Source organism: Pygoscelis adeliae, unplaced genomic scaffold (genome assembly GCF_000699105.1).
Source record: "Pygoscelis adeliae isolate BGI_AS28 unplaced genomic scaffold, ASM69910v1 Scaffold42, whole genome shotgun sequence".
NCBI classification, from domain to species: Eukaryota; Metazoa; Chordata; class Aves; order Sphenisciformes; family Spheniscidae; genus Pygoscelis; species Pygoscelis adeliae.
This window is the reverse complement of record NW_008824283.1, coordinates 8119177-8139464: the sequence shown is the minus strand read 5'-3', so window position 1 is coordinate 8139464 and position 20288 is coordinate 8119177. Positions and strand designations below refer to the sequence as shown.

The following is a 20288-nucleotide window of genomic DNA, read 5'->3' as shown; positions in this document are numbered from 1 at the left end:
TTCTTGCAATGTTCACTTTAATTCATCTAATATTAACATATACTCGCATCAAAATATACACCTATGTTTTTCAAAATGCAGAAGAAAAACTGAAGAAAAAAAAAAAAATAAATTGAGAGGACCTAACCAAGCCAGAAAATAAGTGTCTTACAATTTAGATGACATCTTATTTCACCTCACCCTGTGCTGTACTTCTCACTATTACCAAGCACAGCCAAAGGCAAAAACTCTGTGTCTGGACTTGAAAATCCAACAAAAATTTTAAGAGATTTTAAATATTATTTAACATTTAAAGTTCACTCAAGTCATGAGCAATTATAGATGATGCAGTTCACCGAGTAAGCAAAAAACCTACTCATTCATGTGGTACTGCAACTGGCTACCAAGCCCCACCTCCCAGAGGGCTGCACAGCTAGGGAAATTCTGCACCATGCTCCATTACACACTGCAGGAGATCCAGGGACATGGCCGAGTTCTCATCCTAGTTCAGATAGCAATTTTCTGCAACCTTAAGAAAAGGGGCCTGTCAGACCTGTAAGATATTCCATGTTTAGGGAGAAAGACTTACATATTCAGTTGTCTCAATATATATTCACAAGCCTAACTGTAAGCTCATATTAAAAAAAAAACAACCCCTCAATCTTTTCTAAGCACACCTTATATAAAAGGAAAAGAATGCTTACTATTTACTTTTCAGGAAGCTTTGAAAACGTGTAAAGTACTTCAAGATGGATTTGTAAATGTATTTCAAGAGTTGTGTTTTTAAACCATCAAAATATGTGAAGGGGAAAAAAAAGTATGATGTCTTAATTAAAGTTTTCACTGGCATATCATTAACTTAAATGCTTTTAAAGCCCTCTGACCAAAAAGCCCATATTGGGAAGACAGGCAGGGTGTCAGGAGAAGGAAAGGGGTGACCAAACACTTACCAGAACAAGACAAGTGTCTACTAATGAAAACGTGCCGGAACGTCCTATCCCCGCACTGCAGTGAACTACTGCAGGTCCATGTTCAGGACTTAGTGAACCAGACTCTCTGACTTTAAACAGGAAGTTCAAGAATGAAGCTGGGGATTCAGGAACTCCAAAGTCTGGCCATGTAGTATAGTGAAAATGAAAAATCATCCTGGACTCACCACTCTAGAAGTGAAAACAAATAACAATACAACTAGAAAGCATTCTACTTTTGTTTAGTTAGCACACATTTCCCCAGTCTAAATCAATAGCTATTTTCTATTTTAAACCTCCCATTTAGACAAACAATCCAATAACCTGCTTCAAGTTGGATGACAACCAACAGTGCAACCTGAAGCAGTTTTTCATCCAAGTTGGTAGTTCTCCCCTTTGCAATTATTACCATATGCATTTTTTTTCTTCTCCTCAAACTTCCAATATTACATTTGGTTTGCTTTACTACTTGCCCCAAATATTCTTCTTTTTCTACCATTAATGCAGCTTAATGGCTGACAGCAGTTATTAGACTGCTACCATTAACAGGACTGGAAAAAATACCCGTCAGGACTGTAAGCACTCTCCACTCTTGCTCAGAGCAAGTTTTAATACCAAGAGGCATTGGCATCTCCTTTATACTAACCACACCACTGAGAGGAACAGAAAGCTTTATGGAAAAGGCCTAGAAGAACCCATATAGCAGGATGTCTAGCAGGACTCCTGCTGGACGTATTCATTCTTTGTAAGAAAGAAAGAAGGATTCCAAAACCATGCAGTTGTTTTAGAACCATGCAGCTCCTCTCCTAACATGACCAACTAACTGCAAGTATTGAAATGACAGCAGAAAGTATGTATATATCTGAAAAGCTCTGATGACAAATTTGCATTGTATCTTTATGGAACTCACTTCAGACCTGCTGTTATATGCTACTCCTTGCCTCCCTTCTTTTCTTGCTACAATGATTTTGAGACAACTTGATCACTGATTTAGCTCAGGAATTTTAGAAAGGTTCGGTTACTTTTATCCTCCCTCCATTTTACCTTATTTTCCACATAGATTGAAACCTACATAAACCTCCACAAAGCTGGAACACAAGAAGATTTAAAATATCAATGTATTCCAGAAAAGCTGTTTTCCCTTTTTCAGCAACAGTAAAATATAGCTATGAAATTAAAATAAATTCTACTGTTCATCTCCTGCTCAGTCTGTTTCAACTTCTTATGAGGGACAACTTATGAAACTCCTTTGTGAAACTAAAATAATCCAGTTCATGGTTACCACAGTAACAAAAATACTCTCCCATTTTGTCTTGTGTCTTCAGTGCCTGATACTGCAAGACTGCCAATACTTTCACAGAAAACAGTGGATATTAACATGACTCAAGTCACTCTCAAATGCACAGTTTTCTTCCAGGAATATTTTGTCTTTTGGCTAAGAGCTCAGCCAGGATAACAGAGTCTGATCCATCATATTGGGAAAATGAGTACACAATAAGATCTCAAAAGGAAAAAAAAAAAATCTACCGAGGCCTAAATTGTATAAATACACTGGGATTTCCCTTTCTTATTTGTCTGAAGCAAAGCATTAAAAAAAGTTTTCATTTTCAACTGAGATCTTAGTGGTCTTCTGTACCTAGTTTTTCAACTAGTGAGTTAATTCACTAATCAACTGAAATCACCCATTTGTTTAAAAATCATGAAGGAGATACATTTTTATAAGAAATCTGGAAATTATAGAATTTTAAAGCAGATAACACTCTTAAGCAATTTCCTCTATTTCTAAGAAAAATAACTCATCAATTTACAAAAAAAACTAAGAGGAAAACTGGACAGATGAGCTAAATGCACATACTAGGTAAAGCAAAGGTTAAAGTTGTTTCTTGTGAATCTAGATGATCCTTTGAAGTGGTAACTGATACTTTCTGCCTCCCCCTCAAGATTCTTAAATAGCATTCCAGATGAAAGCCTCCCTTATACCTCAAGAAGGCAAAAATGCCCTTATCTATAGAAAACAAAGGTGATCTGTGGGTTGTTTGTTTTTTCAAAATCCCATACTATAACAAGCACTAGCATCCTCCTCCTTAAAAAAAAAATCAGCAGTGCTTCAAGCACATGGCCAAGTGTCACCCTGCTCATACACTGATCTGAAAATAGGTATTTCTAAAGGAAAGATTAAACAGTGCTGTTGTACATCTCATTCAGCTCTAACTCACAGAATTACTTTTTTCTCCCACCCCATATTGTATGACGGCTTTATCCATCCCACAATTTTCCATCACTTCAGCTCATTTTAAAAATACCAAGTCTCTTCATCTTTCTCCATGAGTCCCATTTCAGAGCACCAGAACTGGCTGGTCGTCTTTGAACTTGCAGTTTCTAATCATACAGCCAAACCCCATTTGAATATTTCAAACCTCCCACATTTTCTCTCTTAAACAGAATGGCTCTTTCAAGTGGTGCTTGGCAGTCAAGCTGTACAGCTGAAATACTGTCTTTGTGTGAATACCCGTACCACCCCTTCTTCAAGAACTCTCCCTGTCACTGAGCCATGCACCACAGCTATCACTTACGTGAAGTGATGCAGGACTATAATGAGAAAAGGTTTGGCTTGCTGAAGATTCACAACTGTTGATGGACAGAAATTCAATTTTAAAGAACAAGTAATTTTATTAAAAGTGTTATCATGAAACTAGATATTCTTTTAAAGAAAAAAAGCTGGACTTCAAGACTTAGGCAGTAATACAAAATTTTATGTATGTTACACACAGGGAACACACTTCTGCATGATAACTGAAAACCAGCTTATTCTATGGTAACCGCAACATATTCTTCCAAGATTTATTCCCTAAGACTAGCTACCGAAAAAAAATTAAAAAAAAATCCTTGAATAATCATGAAACAACTTTTAAACAAACAACTTTTCAAGAAAATGAGTCAAACCATTCTAGCAAAAGTTTCAAACTATTGAGTTGAGCTTTCAGTAAATAACCAACATAGCTAAAACTGATAAACTCAGAAAGTTACCACCACCCTGCACAGTTCTCCACTGACTGCTGGCAACACTAACGGCACAATCAAAGGATGATCAAACCACAGGCCATGCTCCAGGTTACAAGCAGACATCCATACAAGGACTCGAGCAGAAAAATAATATAATGCCATTAGACTAACTTTCATCAAAACAAGCCTTGTCATAACCTTTTTACCATGACTATCCAATCACTCAAAACAAAAGGGTACAAAAATCTTAGAATAACTTTAGGTTCAGTCACCTGAGAGTATGAACTTGAATAAAATACTACCAAAATGCTCAAAGGAATTTGACGCTTTCAGTGTCAAGTAAAACAGGTGAAGACAGAAAAATGCTGGTCTGTCAAATTTCACACACTCCTTATAAAAGCCTTCATTTCATAGTTTAAGGGCTGCTGAAATAGTCTAACATATGAAGGTGTAAAATACACCTACAACCTCATAGTGGTCCTGCATTTAACGATCACGCCTTAAGTGCATTAAAACCTAATTTGATCATATGAAAATGAGAAGGCATGCTGTAAAGGCAATATTCTAAGCACTGAAATTCAGAATCTTAAATCAACTTTTACCACAACCTCTTCTATTTGTTCATTCTAATGCTTGGCAAAATGGTTTTCAAAATGTACATAAACATGGCAATGAGTATAATGGGGCCAAATAATCCTCACAGACACTGGTTTGTTTTTTTTTTAATAATGCATATCCTGTAAGTCAACATGGTAATAGCTATGCACATTGAATCTGCAAAACACTTGACATTCAAGTGAGTCTGGGTTCTCCTTTCCTGTTAGACACCAACACCCTTCCTAACACCTCAGTCTTATTTCTGTGATCATGAAGACTAAAATTAATCCCTGTTGCAGTTTGTCAAAGTGATATGAGGACGCCTCACAGGTTTAAAAGCAAATGTTTGCCATGTTTCCGAAATCCCTTCAAAACACTATAGGAATTACATGCACATACATATACAAAGATACCACAAGATCCCAGAACATCACCTGCCATTAGATTGCTTGCCTCCACAAACAAAGTATCTTCCCAGTACATTTTAGATTTTGGACATTGGAAACTAGCAGCAAACCAAATCTTACCTTCTTCCCGTTCATCCACAGGATCAGACAGTGAGGGCCACTAAGCAGTCTTGCGTCACCTTAATCTGACAGCAATGGCCACACGGAGGCTTGGTATCAAGTTGAAAATCCATTTTGCTAATGGGTTTTTCCAAATATTTGCTATTTGCAGAGGACTCAAGTTTCCACTTGGGGTTTATTAATGGACCTTACTCTAAAGTATCATACCACCAGCGTCACATCAAATCTAGTTCATTTCTCTAGTCCCTTCTCCTCCAGCAAATATTTTCTTTGCAAACCTCTCCTTCAGCTGCTTTATTCTTATTTCTAGGAACCTAGTCGGAGAGACATTCATCAATGTTCCTCCAGCAATTTCAATTCCTTTCCACTGCTCCATTTCCTCACCCAGTCGATCCCTGGTTTCCCCTCAAGTACTGATGCTCATTTGCCCTCCCATAGCTTCCCTGAATTCCCCAGTACCAACCTAGTGGGGTTTTGCTTATAAGCATTCATTATGTGTCACATTGTATCTTTCTCCAAGCTATCTGGGTTGCCACACCAGAAATTACTGAAAACACAAGTTTTCTTTCTCTGAAGACCAGTATTTATACTTGTGACAAGGAAAGCTAAAAGCAGCAATAAAAAATAATATAAAAATACATATTAAACACAAGGTGGAGTCTTCCAGAAGTTAGCTGTTAATATCTAACAATTCTCCCATAATATCATCACAAAACTTAGCAACCCCATCCAATAAGGTTATTTTACAGATTTAACAAAAGGCTCTCATGGACACCTATCACTTCTCCAGTACACTGGGAGACTTTGCTTCAAATCACAGACATGCAATAGCTTCACACATAAATGATTACGAATTTTTAACACGAGCACAGTATTTTCCTTCCACCCTTATTTTCCAACAGAGGCAAGGGTTTGTGGAAACCTTCACAGTCAAGTCTTTCCTCAAGAGAGTTCTGAACCTGAGCAATTACAGCAGAAAGCAGCAGTCAACTTTCAGAAGAGCTGACAAATAACACCAACAAAATGATGGAGGATACACAATGAACCACGATGGAAAGGCAGCTTCAAATTTCTATACTCTAAAATGCAGACTGGGTCAGGCAAAAAATAAGGAAATGCCGAAATAAGCACCAGCAAGAGAAAGCACATTAGAAATATTTTCAAAACTTTTGGAAAGATACCATTAAACACCATCTCCTCTCCAAAGCTTTATTGGACTATGCTAGCCACAACAGCAAAAGCAAATGTTTGCCTAGAACGGATATAAACAAATCAAACCACCAAATGCCTTGATCTAATCCTAAAAAACAAACACTGCCCCCCTCCCCAAACCCCACCTGTACTTCTAACAGCTCTTTAACCAAACCAAACAAAAACACCACCAAGAAAAACAACCAAATATTCAGAGGTTGTTTCACTGGTAAGAACATTAAACAAGCACTTTACTCTTCACACGGATGCATTTTGCTTATGGGTTAAGAGAGATTTGTTGCAGTAACACAAATTTACTTGAGTTCAGAATGGTTGTATTAAAAAGACGATTCTAGTTCTCTCTGTTTTCAAGGAAATACTAAAATTTCTTAAGTATTCTTGGAATTCAGAGTATATTTTGTTCATGAGTCATCTTATATTCCAGGCATCAAGTGGCTAAATGTCTTACTACTCTGCCTCCACCAAAGTCCCCTCCAGAATAACTTGTACAAACATAGTTAACCTCACATTTCAAGTTACTGTGAATACTCACAGTTTTATGGTATAATTATCAGATTCTTACAGAAGGCTGCACTTAACATGCACAGTATTATTCTAGAAACTATGTAGTTTTTCTGTTTAAGTAACCAAGTACATTCTACTTCTTGTAGCTGTTTTATATAAAAAATATTCTTTGGCGTTAATATTTGTGGAGCCTTATAGGAATGCTAGGGCATTAAAATAAAAATTCAATACAGTAATTTTGCTAAGTATTTTTGAAACTGAGCTACAGGACATACAAGAAACTCTGTACAGCGCTGATGGGCCTGCATTACCAGTCCAAAGTAAACCCAGAAATTTAACTGCTCAATAGCTCCAACTCAAAAGTCTACTATAGTAGACGTGCTGTTCCTCAAGGGATTTTTGCATTTTCCAGCTAACGTTATGTCCAAACATACACACATCATGCAAATTGCATCCTTTGAAAATAGGAAGTTTAAGATTAGGGGCCAACGTCAGCCAGACAATTCCACGAAGAAGCCTTTTTGGTAGTTAAGAAAACTTGCCTCAATTTTCCAAAAAGGAAAGTTATTCTTTCTCAGGCACTAGCTTGCAAGCACTGCTCCTCTTTTCTTTGCCTTTGCTGTCAATAAACAAACAACTAAACAGGAACTCTTCAGGTCAGTAGGACAGAACTTCATAAAGCTCTTCTTACACTGAATAGACCAAGGAACAACATGCCAAGTTTTATCATGTTGATCTCATGAGGGAGGTTGTGAATTAACAAACATTATCTCAAACTACCATTAATAGTTACTGTAAATTCAAATAATTTTGACCAAATATATCAACGTTTAGCTGTATAAAACAACATGCAAAGCAACATCTTCAAGCTTTCCTTTCCCAAATCCACTGACAAGACAAACTTGAATAAAACTTGCCATACTAGCACTTTCATTTAATATAAGGCAAGGTTTATAGGGAGAGAGAATATCTTACAAGACACAGCTGGAACAAACAGACAAGCTCTTCAATCCTGTCTTCAGCTCTGAAACAGAAGCAGCAAATTCCAACCCAAGCTCAGGCCAGGAACAATTTTTTTGAGCTTAACTTGATTAAATTGTCAAAGTGCTTAATTTTTAAGAGAAAAGGATGGTTGGTCCTGTGGAGCAAAAGGGGAGGTAAGCAAGAGGAGATAAAGTTACCTATCTACAGGTGGTAATCACCCCTCCCCCCAAAAAAACTTAGATAGCTGGACTGAATTATACGGAAAACCAAAGTTCCATTAAAAACCAGTAATTACCGAGTCTGATTTCTGATATTCAAAAGAAATCAGAAATTTCAACTCCAAGGTTCCTCCTTTTAGGGTATTTCTCACAGCTCCTCTTAGAATACCACTACCATCAATTACAATTCAGCATGTTAAGGTACTGCCAAATGGAAAATATAAATATAAAAGTGCTGAAGCTGTTATCTCTTTTAATGTATAGATTAATTCAGGTCTAACTCACTTGCTTATATGCCACACATATATCTTCAATGTTATTAGAAGCAAAGTGCATTAAAATTTTCAGCGTAAAAGCTCAATCAAACCTGCAGTGACAATACACTAAATGGTTTTCATTATATACTTAAGCCCAGGAATATGAGCTATACAGACTGAGAAAAGCTTACGTTGATATTTTCTAATTGCAGTAGATGTACTGTGTAATAGGATTTGACGTCTTCAGATACTAGCCTCACACGGAAACCTGTTTCACTGAATGTCATAACTTCCTCTTCTTTTGTTGGCCAGTATTGTGCACACTTCACCTAATTAATTTTTTTTAAAAAGGAGAAGAAAAAAAAAGAAGAAAACAAAAGAAAAATCTGGTTAAGTATCCTAGCATCTTGGGCTTTGCATGAGCAGATTGTGAGACCCCATTATTCAATATAGTAAACAAGTACCTGCTCCCAGTTTGAGGAATTCTCAAAGTCCATAATGTTTACAGCCCAGTTACTACAACTGTTTCAATGGCTATTATGCATTCCAGCTTTATCTGTTTATGCTTTCTTTCATCGCAGGGCTAGCATGTTTTGAGATATACCTTAGTCCTTCTCCCTCTCCCCCCTCTAGCTCTCTACAGTGAACAGAGATCTTTACTCAGCTATTTCAACAACGTTCCCCCCCTCCCTCCATTTCTAACGTGCACACCTGCACATTTACATAGCTGATGTAACACATCCAGTTTTCCCAAGGCTTGCTGAATACTGGAAGATTCTAGTGAAACAAAAGAATGAACTAACAAAGCAATGCAAAACTATCCCTTGCCCTTTATCCCTCTTGCTCTGCACTCTTCTGTAGGAAAATTTTTGCATAAGAAAATAAGTGACTTTTTAATGGACTAGTCAAATATTTTTCACTAACGAATCTATTCTGAAGCAAAAGCATAAACCTCAAATGACATGCATTTATAACTAAAATCCACAGTGGTTTTAGGCACATTAGCAGAAAAACTACATCGTAACAGAAGATTCGTGTATTCTGCACGTATACCACCAGCTGTAAAGAATCAAAAATAACTAGACCAGTTTGACAGCTGCTGGGCAGCAGCTTGTCTTCATTGTTACAAACAGTTAAGATGACTATATAACAAATATACTACTCCGTTAGATTTAGAAGAAATAATCTAAAGATACTTTAATTCAAACTTGTTTTTTCACCCTCCATTTTGTTCTGGAGCATCTTACACTGGTTCTACTCCATCTTATTTCTATCTGTACATCCTCCTTTCTCAGGATGTTACTTTCACCCTTCTGGATGTATATTTATTGGATGCTGTTTTCACCAAACTGAATTTTGTGTTTTAGCTACATCACTTTAATGTTATATTAAATACATTATGCTGTACACCAGTGAGAAAGTCTGTTAGTTCTTTTAACATACCCATCAAACATTGTTCAACTGTATTAAAATTATGTGGCTTACTTTACAACTTTAGGCCTAATATTACTTACCGATTCTTTTTCAACAATTCTGTTCAGCATGACAACTGCTTTGGTTTGTTGTTGCCATACCATTAGCCAAAAATGACAACATGTATTAGGTAGTGGACCCTGTGTAGTAAAGAAAAAAAAAATGTGTGGGAGAATGTATAGGCAAAGCAGTGTCTGAACACAGTTAATAGTTCACTGTGTGAAACAGGAAAAAGTCTTCCTCTGAAAAGTTTAAACAAATTATTAATAGAATGATAGAAATGACAGGCAAGAAAGTAACCACACTGCACAGATCATTCCAGTACTTAAAGGTTTTTTAAAAAACAAAAACAAAAAACCCAAACCAAAAAACCAAACAACACCACAGTAAGAACTCGGAGAAGGGATGTTTCAGTTCAGGCATCAATACTATTGTGCTGTTAGAAGAAAAGTTACTGCAGGCACACTCAGAAGGTGCAAGATGAAATAAGGGGTAAAAGTATCGTTGCAACCTATTTCCAAAAGAACTGAAGAGCAAGAAATATTTGAAAAGCTTTATATGCAGTAAACTATTCATACTTCAATATTCAGCTTTTTCTTAAAAATAATGTGTTCCCAAGTAGATCAAACAGGCAGTTAGTATGAGATATTTATAACTCACAGAGACAAGGAACCAGCCAAATACAAATTAAGACTACAAATTCCCCCTCCCCCAGATTCTGAACTCCTAGAATAACCTAATAATTGGTACTACTGACCTGTGTTAAAATATAGTATCTCAGGGCTTCTTCTATGACCACTAGGCTGGCATTGATATAGTCATTCTCAGTGTTCTGCAGTTTCACACGACTATGATCATCTAAAATTCAAAGAAAATTAAGAATTAATGATGCATCCATCTTGATGAATACTCTCTAACAGCCAAGTTTAGGTCTGACAAGCAATTAGAAATAAATTCTGCAGTACTAACCAAATAGCAAACTACAAATATACCTGAAACTAATTTCTCATGTAACTTTGGTAACTGCCTGTCTCATTCTCCCCTCAGCATTCCATCAGAGTAATTTCAGGCATCTATTAATAGAAGCTGCTCAGAAAACTGGAATCCCCAGTCATCTTTAAAAAAACAACAAAACAAAACAACCCTCCCTCACATGCCAAAAGATGCTCACAGCCACCCCTCAACAGCTGCATTTCCTTAACACAACAGCACCACAACCCACACCAAGCAGCATGCTGTCCTATCACACCAGATCACTCCACTGCATGGGTTTCCTTGAAGTTCAGAACTCCAAGATTTTTGGTGAAGTTTCATAGGTTGACGTAGAATCATAAAGTTAAACTCACACAGCCGCCCATCCCCCCCCATCTATTTGTAATAATTCAAACCAAGCTTTGATCAATTTAATTTTCCCTGTAATTTATTGTTTAATACTATATAAATTAAAAATACTAAAGAGGTACATGCAAAAATGTGCCTATTTAACAAATCTTCCAATTAAACGAAGCCTGATCTAATTACACAGTTTCAGTCTCTCACGATTACACAGGCAAGACAGAAGATTCCCCTATTTATGGCAGAGGCAAGCAAAGGACTCCATGTAAAATTCTAGCATTAATATGAGAAAGATTATCAGACTGTCATACTAAAACATTGCATAATAAAAAGTTACGGTGGTTGTTCCTAGAACCTTGTAGTATCTGATTTATCACCCTCTAGGAGACATTTAGGTAATCAGACTTGTTCACAGCAAGTAATCCTTCAGCCATTTATTAGAACTGTAGTAAATAAACAGCATTTTCAGTTTAAAATTTGTACACAACTGCCTGCCAGGAAATGAGATCCAACTGACTGCAAACCTCCTGAAGCTCAACCGCCTAGACAGACTGTTTATGAGAAGAGTAAATAAAAAACAGCAAACTAAAATGAATTTAAGAGACTTCAACACATTTCAGGAAGAGATGGAAGAGATTCCATAAAGAAACTGACACAGCTGAGAGTGAATTACGGTGCAATGCCAGTTTTTAACCTACATTCAACTGGTCTAACCCACAAAACTCATTCAGGGTGCAGACTGACGGCACAGCTGCCATTAAAACATCAGCCCACTTTTTCCTCTCCCATCTCTGCACCAAAAGGCTAACTTCCTTTTGACAAGCATCTTGGGAAATGCACAAAATCCATGAGTTTTGACATGAGCAACTACCAAGTATCGCATTCAGTGCAGCTATGATAGCTGAACTCAGATTAAGTCCCTATATCACAGCCAGTCTATACAGCACAAGGCTTATCTAAGAAATCCGTGAATATGACCCCAGATAGGCAAAAAGCTGATGGGAATCAAAAAATAGTTACTGAATTAGACTCTTGTTCTATGGACCGCTCATGTGATTTTATAAATACTTCCCATATGTTTTGAATCCTGGGAAAAGTACATTTACTAGGTCTTGATCTGCTTTTATACTCTCCCCCATCTATCTGCTGTTGGCAACTGTCGAAGAGGATCTTGCTGGATTCAAGGAAAGAAGTCAACAGTAAATTACTTTTTTTTATTTTTGAAGGACTGAGATTTGGGGTTGTCATCCTACCTCCTTTAGCTGCTAGCTTTTATATGCAGTCACATACCAACGTGCAGAGAACAGAAATATGCTGCAAACCTATTTTTAATACAAAAGTATGAGAAAGTTACTGGTTTAGTCTGTTTTCATTAGCATTCCAGCTGTAAGGCAACACCATCTTGACTTTCAGGAGTCTTAAAACAATTTATGATACATCTCTATGAAGGAAAAAATATGATCAAAGCCAAGACACAGTAAAATTAAGACACATGTGCATTTAAAAGTAAAATATATCTCCCTGTATTATTTTGTCTGGATAGGAAAGTGTTACTTTTTCCTTTCATGTATCACTTTATCTGAAATGTTTCTACTGGAGAGAAACCAAGACCTTTGTAAATATTACATGTCATTTGCCAACAGGAAAAACTTAAGATCTTGTTATAGTAAATCACACATACCGGTACTAGTGTTCTCGGAAAGATGACGTAAGCAAGCACTGTTAACAGTTTAATCACCCAGCAGCAGCTGCTGTATTGCTGCCAGAAGGAGATAACTGCCGAGGCCCTAATGAGGTTTCCTACTGTAACCTCTACACACATTTCCAGGCTTATTTTTTCCTTCTTATAAATTTTGCTTTGTAAACACGACAAATAAAATTCTGAAAGTTTTTTTAAAAGCCCCTTTAAAACTAATTCTATGCACAGACAGCCTCCCTTCTCCTCCCCAACTAAAACAGAGGCGATCCTACAAATACACTGGCATACACTCCACGGGACACAGAAAGCCATTAGAATATATTGATTTCCCTTCTTTCAAGGGAAAAGGTTCCTAAAGGACGCAATGACCTAGAAACCTCATTCAAGCCCTGGCTTTCTCTTCTGAATTACATGAAGCAAGCCAACTTTTGACAGCGAGTTAGCTGTAACATATTTCCTGTATGTAAATAATTTCCAGTTACAAAGTACTTTAGATTTATATGAATTATAAACCTATCTTAAATCTTATCTTAAAAGATTTATCTTAAATGTTGCCATGCCCACAACAGGGAAAATATAGTACTCATTTTCTGAAGTGCTAATTCCCCTATTTCAACAAACTATGCAGCCTGAAAAGGAAGTGGAAACCTTAAAAATGCTTCTCATTCTGGCTTCTGCACTAAGAAAACTACTCCCAGAACGACCCTGTCTGAGAGAAGCAAACTCTCATTACCCACTTCAAGTGAAATCCTGTCCCACTGATATCACTGACAACACCCCCCACGTCTCAACTAAGGCCAAGACTTCACATTATGCGTCAATTCGCTCACTCCCTGCTAAAAAGAAAATGACATATCCAGTTAAAACTGAGATACGAAACTTTTACATTTTACATCATACAGCTCTTGCAGTTGGTTAATGAAAGGTTTTTATTTGAAAACAGCTGTGTTTCTAGAAGTGAAACCACTGTGTAACTTAAAAATTATCCTTTATCCAAGAGATGTCTCTGGCTCCCCAAATATAGAGCTATTAACAACAAAGGAGGGTGAAATGCTGCTTAGTGGTTAAAGAAAGTCATAAATAAAACATGTAGCCATAAGCCATCCCAATGACCCAGTCTGACCCTTTCCCGCCTACCAGCAAATCCCCTTCATGTCACTAATCTAAATCTAGTCTATCTGAGCTGCTAAATTATTCAAATTACAATACTCTGTCACTAGACTTACAGTCTCAAGTTTCAGAGGCAGCCTAAGGCAAAGGAAAGGCAAAGTGACTTTCCCCCACCCTGTCACTAGTTGTACACAATGAATGCCACCATATTAATCGTGGCCTAGCTCATAACTGAAATGTATTCATACTGAAATATATGCATAACTACTGCACAGGATCCTTACACTTTTAAGCAGGACTGCAGAAAAAAAACTTAAGATACAATAAAGTTTAGATCAGTATGTGCTATAAAATTCCCCTCTTCCCCAAGCCCAAAGAAAGAAGTATCTCCAAAAGCAGCATGCTGAGTTTATTTATACTCAGTTTTTCTGATAACAAGATGTTTTAGAGAATCGTTAGGTAACGTCATAAAAATCATCAGTGTCAGCTTCTAATTTGGACAACAAGAAGTGCAGGAGGCTTACTTTGGACAGATCATCTCCCTGTTCTCAGCACATACACTTGAAACACAGGACAGAAAGGGAACATTTTTGCAATGATAATTAATCAATCAGCACTATGTGCAAAACCATCCGTATCAGCTCCACTCTGTTCCCACAATACCCTTCATGTTCCTCTCTCCCTGGTATATACTCTATGTCAACTGTAAGCCTATGGTTGAAAGGTCCAACACAGAGTCTAGTAATGGCCACAGGAAGAAAACAAGAGAAATCACTACCTCTCTCAAGACCCTCCAGCAGCAACATGATCTACCGGTCAAAAATGTTCAGATGACCTAAGAAACTGGGCTACACACATTACAAAGGAAGGCTAAAGATAAAACTGCGTAAACCCCCATCTACTCTCCAAAAGCGAAAGAAAAAAAAAATCCTGCCAATTTTGCCAAGGGGGATTTCCTTCTTGCCTCTAAATCTGGGAACACAGTAAGCAGATCTCTAAAGGTGTTTACAGTCAATCTGAGACACCAGACTCCTCTGATATCAACTAAGGATAAGATTTAGAAGGAAAGTAATAACAGAAATCTTAAGAGTTTCATTAAAGTTATCAATAAAGAATAATAGCCTCACAAGTTATTTTCCTCTTAACAATGTTTTCTGAGAAATGGTTTCATCTGTCAGGAAATGACTGGCTGTCAAACCAAACTTATTTCAGATTAACTTCCTGTTTCAATACTGCTACATAGCCAAGATATTCCTCTCCCTATTCTAGACTAATACCAAACTGCTAGGCTGCTATTTTTTTTGGCTAGGCAGTAACTCTTGAGGAGTTTTACCCAACGAAACTTATATACACCATAGCTCTTTAGCCAACAAAATTGGACACTAACAAAAATATTTATGAAACTGGAGACAACGTGAAACTCAGCTGTAATGGGCAAAGATAATTAGCCTTTCCCAGCTAACAGAAACCAACTTTTACCTAGAAATGTATGTAATGGACACAAATTGGTTTCAGTGTGCGTGTCCTGAGTATTATGGTTGAAATGGGGCAAGCCAACCCAAAACATTTTTTCCTGCACTTGTAATTGACATCTTTTCCATAAGACAGAATAATCTTTGCATTTCCTCTTGCAGACATACCACCTCAGACTTTAGACTGGCTTGGCTGCTATCTAGATTAACAAACCATTTTCTCACTGCTATGGAGAAATAAAACATTTTCATCAAATTATGTCTTATGTCTTAAAATATGTTTAAGTAGCTAGATCTTGAAAGTTTAACTGCTAGCTCTGAAGGCCTTTGACTATCAGAGAATATTCGTATTATCACCTGGTTTTCATTTAAACACTGTTAAAGAGCAGTAAAATTTGCAAAGTGAAGGACCGAGATGTTAAGATTGTGCAAGACTGAGTCCTCTTGGCATTTCTGCAATGCCAGTTCCTCGCATACATGCGCCATGATTAGATGTGTTCACCACAGTGACCAAACCGCACAGCTATTACCCCAGCTGCTTTGAAATTTAGGTACTGCTATCTTGGAATGTTATCTATCATATATTCCCTTCCAGGTCTCTTTCTCCTCCCAGCTCTCACCATCATTACAGAAACAATTATGAGTCATATTTGAAAACACAGAGATGTAAAATTCAACAGGAATTAGTTCAAACAGTGTTTTGCTCTGTTCTCCTCATACAGCCTTGCTCCTAGTGCCCAGTTCTGCAGGCTATCTTGGTGGCCCAATTCAAACCTCCTTTCTTTCATAAACGCTGAAGACTGAGACACGCTTCATAAAGCTCATCAGCTTAGTTCAGTCATGATGTCACAATACATGTCAACTAGCATGTAATGACTCTAAGCCCTTCCTGAGCTCAACTACTACTTTGAGACTAGATTTTATCTGTCTCTCTCTGCTCTTGCACAGGGTCCAGGGACTAATACAATCACATAATTAATTTCCTCCTGGCTAAACAAGCATTTCGGAAGCAAGCTTTGCCATGACCAGGGCAGAGCTGCTTGGTACTCTTCACTGCTGTAAAAGGCATGCCATGATTAAGGAAAATTTTGAGCTCAGATGAACACAAGTCACACCTCTAAGATACTATCGCAGACGTTATTAGATGCTACTTAAATAACACAATGCCTTTTTATTTATTTTAGAAACTTTTTCCTCTTTTTGAAAGGAAAGAAAAACCACAAATACGTTGAAGGTAAGCTGCCACTCTCTTCGCAGTAATGCCTAAGAAATGAAATCCATGGATGGGAGAAATGGTAAACACATGAACACAACTTCTGCCACAGAAGTTGTACAGGATATCAGACCCAGGAATAGAACTTGGGTCTCATGGAGTCAAATCCAATTTCCTGCCTCCTCTTCTTACAACCCCCATCCCAATTTAGGTATGAAACAGAAAGTTAATAGAACATGATCTACTTTACCACAGCTAAGATGCTAATGCTGGGCTGTAACAGGACAGCAGACCTGGGACACCTAAGTACCTCTGCAGAGATCAACAAAGGTCCAGCAGAGGCCTATCTCCCTTTGCTGAGCATACAGCAGAAGTTAGTAAGCCTTGGCTAACTTGAGGTATCTTCTTCAGAGCTTTACATTTCTCAAATAGACCATACTGGGGAATGCCACGCAGACACAGCAAAGAGGCTGTGCACTGAACTCTAAAGTTCCCTTTCATCAGGGTGCGGTATTGAGATTCAGCATTAAGCCAGACTGGATCCATTTGGTGCGAATACACTGTACAAGTTAGCATTCTGGCAGCAGGCTAATGAGCAGCACGCAGCGCTGCATCTGACCAGCATGACTCAATCCGAGACCATTTCTGTGCAATTTTGAGAAGTGCTATGCACATGCTGTTACCACAACTTTCAACTGGAAACAAGGAGTTCAGCACTTCTCCAAATCTTACAATAGGTATACAGATTAGGCTCTCAAACAAAAAGTCCCAGCACACCAGCAACCCTTCAAAAATTCTAGATCCAGTAACAAGAAGGCTTTTATGAGCCTTTGGTGCTCTGGGAAACTTCATACTAAAGAACACATGAACATTTAACCTGTTCGAACTTCAGTATTCTGCAGAAAAATGAAGGCTGTACTAAATTTTTTTCCTAGTCCTTTTGACAGTGATTTATGATAGCTTTCTCCAGCTACAACTACATACTGGTAATCTTTTGCTCACATGTCTTTTTATTATGATTTTGGATTACAGTTTCTAAAGTAAATGCTGTTGAAAAAATTCCGTAACACTTCACTAGTAAAGAAGCTGGTAAAAAAAGAAAAAAGCTGTCTTCACCTGAGATATAAGATCATTATGTCAAAAAGACCATTTTATGGCAGTTAGTAAAATACAAAGCAGTCCATACCACATCTACTTGCATTGAGAAAAATGAAGAACAGCTTTATGCATACATTCTTCCAAACAGACAAAAACAACAAAATCTCAAGTATTTTTTAAAGCAACAGTAGAAATCCAGTGGCATTAATCCACAGTCTTATAAATGTGCAGAGTCCTTTAGCCCAAAAGGAAACTGTGTTAGTCAAGGCTTATTAACTTAATTTCTCTGCGCAGCAGATGTCGATTTTTTTTAATGACAGATAAAACAATATTAAACAAATAATTTCCTTATGAGAAAAATATCTTTAAAATATTACTTTGCAGCTCACAAACATTTACCTATATGCTAATAACTATGATTTGCAATCATCCCTCATCCACCATTCAGCACAATGAGTTTAACCGGCAGACTTTTCTCCCTTCTGTTATACACATTTGTGTACGTGTTACGAAGAACACATTTATCACAGGATACACGCCTACAGAAATAAACAAAATACAAAACCTACAATGACCGTGATTTATTACCTACAGCGTTTAAAAGTAAATCGGGTAAGTAAGAAGTCTAGCAAGTTTAACACAGTAATTACAGAAAAGATACTTACACGGACTAACATCTCTGTATCGGTTTCGATTTCTGTTTTCTGGATATTTTGCAACTCTGTGAGAATAGTCACTGGATTTATGTCGAATTTCCTTTAAAAGATAAAAAATGCAATTTAGTTATAGCCAGTAAGCTGATTAAGGTTAGTGTTCTACACACCCTACTGTAAGACTTTCAAGCTTATTAATTAATCAAGGTTATTAATAATTAACATTTTTAAACCTATCTTTACCACACCTAGTGTTATTTTCACTCAGAAAATGTGTGTCTCGTTCTTGCCCAGGCTGTTGCCATTTAGATGTTCCCACACTTGGCTAACACCACCAGACTAACATAAGTGCAATTTGGTAAGCAACTGATGTAGCAGGAACAAAGGGGAAAAAACGCCAAATATTTACTATGCTTACAGTTTACCTCAGGCTTGCACGTTATCTCCCACAGTAATAAGAGACTCAGATAGCAGTATACTGCTGTTAGTTCTATCTCCTTTACACCAACTGGCAGCATAAATCCCCACAAAGGTAACTGAACTAGTTAATGATTTTATGGCTGCTGTTAACAGCCACAAGATTATTCTTGGTGGTTTGATGCTTCAACCCATACAGCTGTAGTTAAACACGACCCAATATGAAGCAACCATTCTAGACTCACAAATATCAATGCGAAATCAACAGCCTGCTTCACCCCAGGCATTAATACAGACCTTTCAATAGTCTGCATTTGGAAGATATTCAAGCATACTCTTTTACACACTATTTTAAGGAGCATACTGTTCACATACTCTGAATGTTCAGTTTTATTAGCTTTTTGCCTCCGAGTGTATCCTTCCACAATTTCACTAAGATACACAGATTCGCCTTATGCAGACAACTGAAAACACAGCTGAAATGCTATTGACGAGCAGTCTCCAACAAACTGAACTATCCCTTTATATCTCTGTACTGAGGCCATCTCAGCAGACATGCTGTACAACATAGAATTAACAATATTTTATTTTGAATTCTCTTTCTGTTTTTAGATGCTGCTGTTACATGTGATCATTATGTCCCAAAGAGCATTTAAAATTTCTCTTTACAACTAAGCATTCTTTGGTCATCTCTATGTTTCCACTACCTTCTTTGTCTTCTCAAGCTTCCTAAATAGTCTATATATTCCCAGACAATGAACACAGCCAAAAAAGGACTTCAGTGGAAATGTAACATACATAAGGAAACTCCATTTTTTAACATCTGGTGTGTGACGTTACTTAAGTGCAGTGCCAACCTGTAAAGAACCTAAACCACAAAGCGGAGCAGCAACTGTCAAGCACCAATGCTCTACACATCTGTATAAAAATCTCTTGGTCTATTAGACAATCAGTTTTTTTTATTTTGATACAGCACACTGGAACTTGTCTTCTCCTCTAGTTTATATGGCTTACAAGCTCTGGGAGCAACCACATGCACATTGAATAAATGCATCTGGCATGCATTCACGACCAAGTTCCCATGAAACGTAAATTTCGTATTACTCCATAAACAGGATGCAACATATTTTGTTTTTTAAAATCACTGGCATCCTCTGTGCAAAGAAACAGACCTGTAATTTGGTCAAGAAACATTAAAACAGCTAGAAACACTACTACAGTGATTGGGGGGGGGAAGAGGGGAGGCACGGGGGAAGGGGCTTTCTAAAAGGAATTAAACCTAAGGAAGTTTAATGACTAGTTCTAAAATCAGTTTTCCACATACGATCCAGCCATCACAAACTAGAGAAACAAACCAGATGCCAGATGTAACATAAGGCATATTACACAAGAAAAACTTGCACTGGGGGAAAAAAAAGCAAAAATCACTATTATTTATTCAGTCATTAATTCAGATTGGATAGGAGCTCCAGGAGTCAGCATAAATATTCCAAGCTTCAGAGGATTTTACCGCAAGTCTTGGCAAATTCATGGAACTGAAGGGCAAATACACAAAACTGGTCTCAGCAG

The 20288-nt window shown here is 37.4% G+C and overlaps 1 protein-coding gene across 2 annotated transcripts in view; it reads right to left on the bottom strand.

Annotated features, from left to right (window-relative positions):
* PTPN2 (protein tyrosine phosphatase, non-receptor type 2) overlaps positions 1 to 20288 on the bottom strand; it is a 33024-nt gene that overhangs the window by 11801 nt on the left and 935 nt on the right. For both annotated transcript variants that reach the window (XM_009318525.1, XM_009318526.1), the window contains exons 3-7: positions 18315 to 18405; positions 10480 to 10580; positions 9764 to 9862; positions 8441 to 8578; positions 930 to 1139 (exon numbers count right to left, since the gene is read on the bottom strand). In XM_009318525.1, the coding sequence (XP_009316800.1) occupies positions 930 to 1139; positions 8441 to 8578; positions 9764 to 9862; positions 10480 to 10580; positions 18315 to 18405 (639 nt within the window). The remainder of the gene's footprint in view (positions 1 to 929; positions 1140 to 8440; positions 8579 to 9763; positions 9863 to 10479; positions 10581 to 18314; positions 18406 to 20288) is intronic.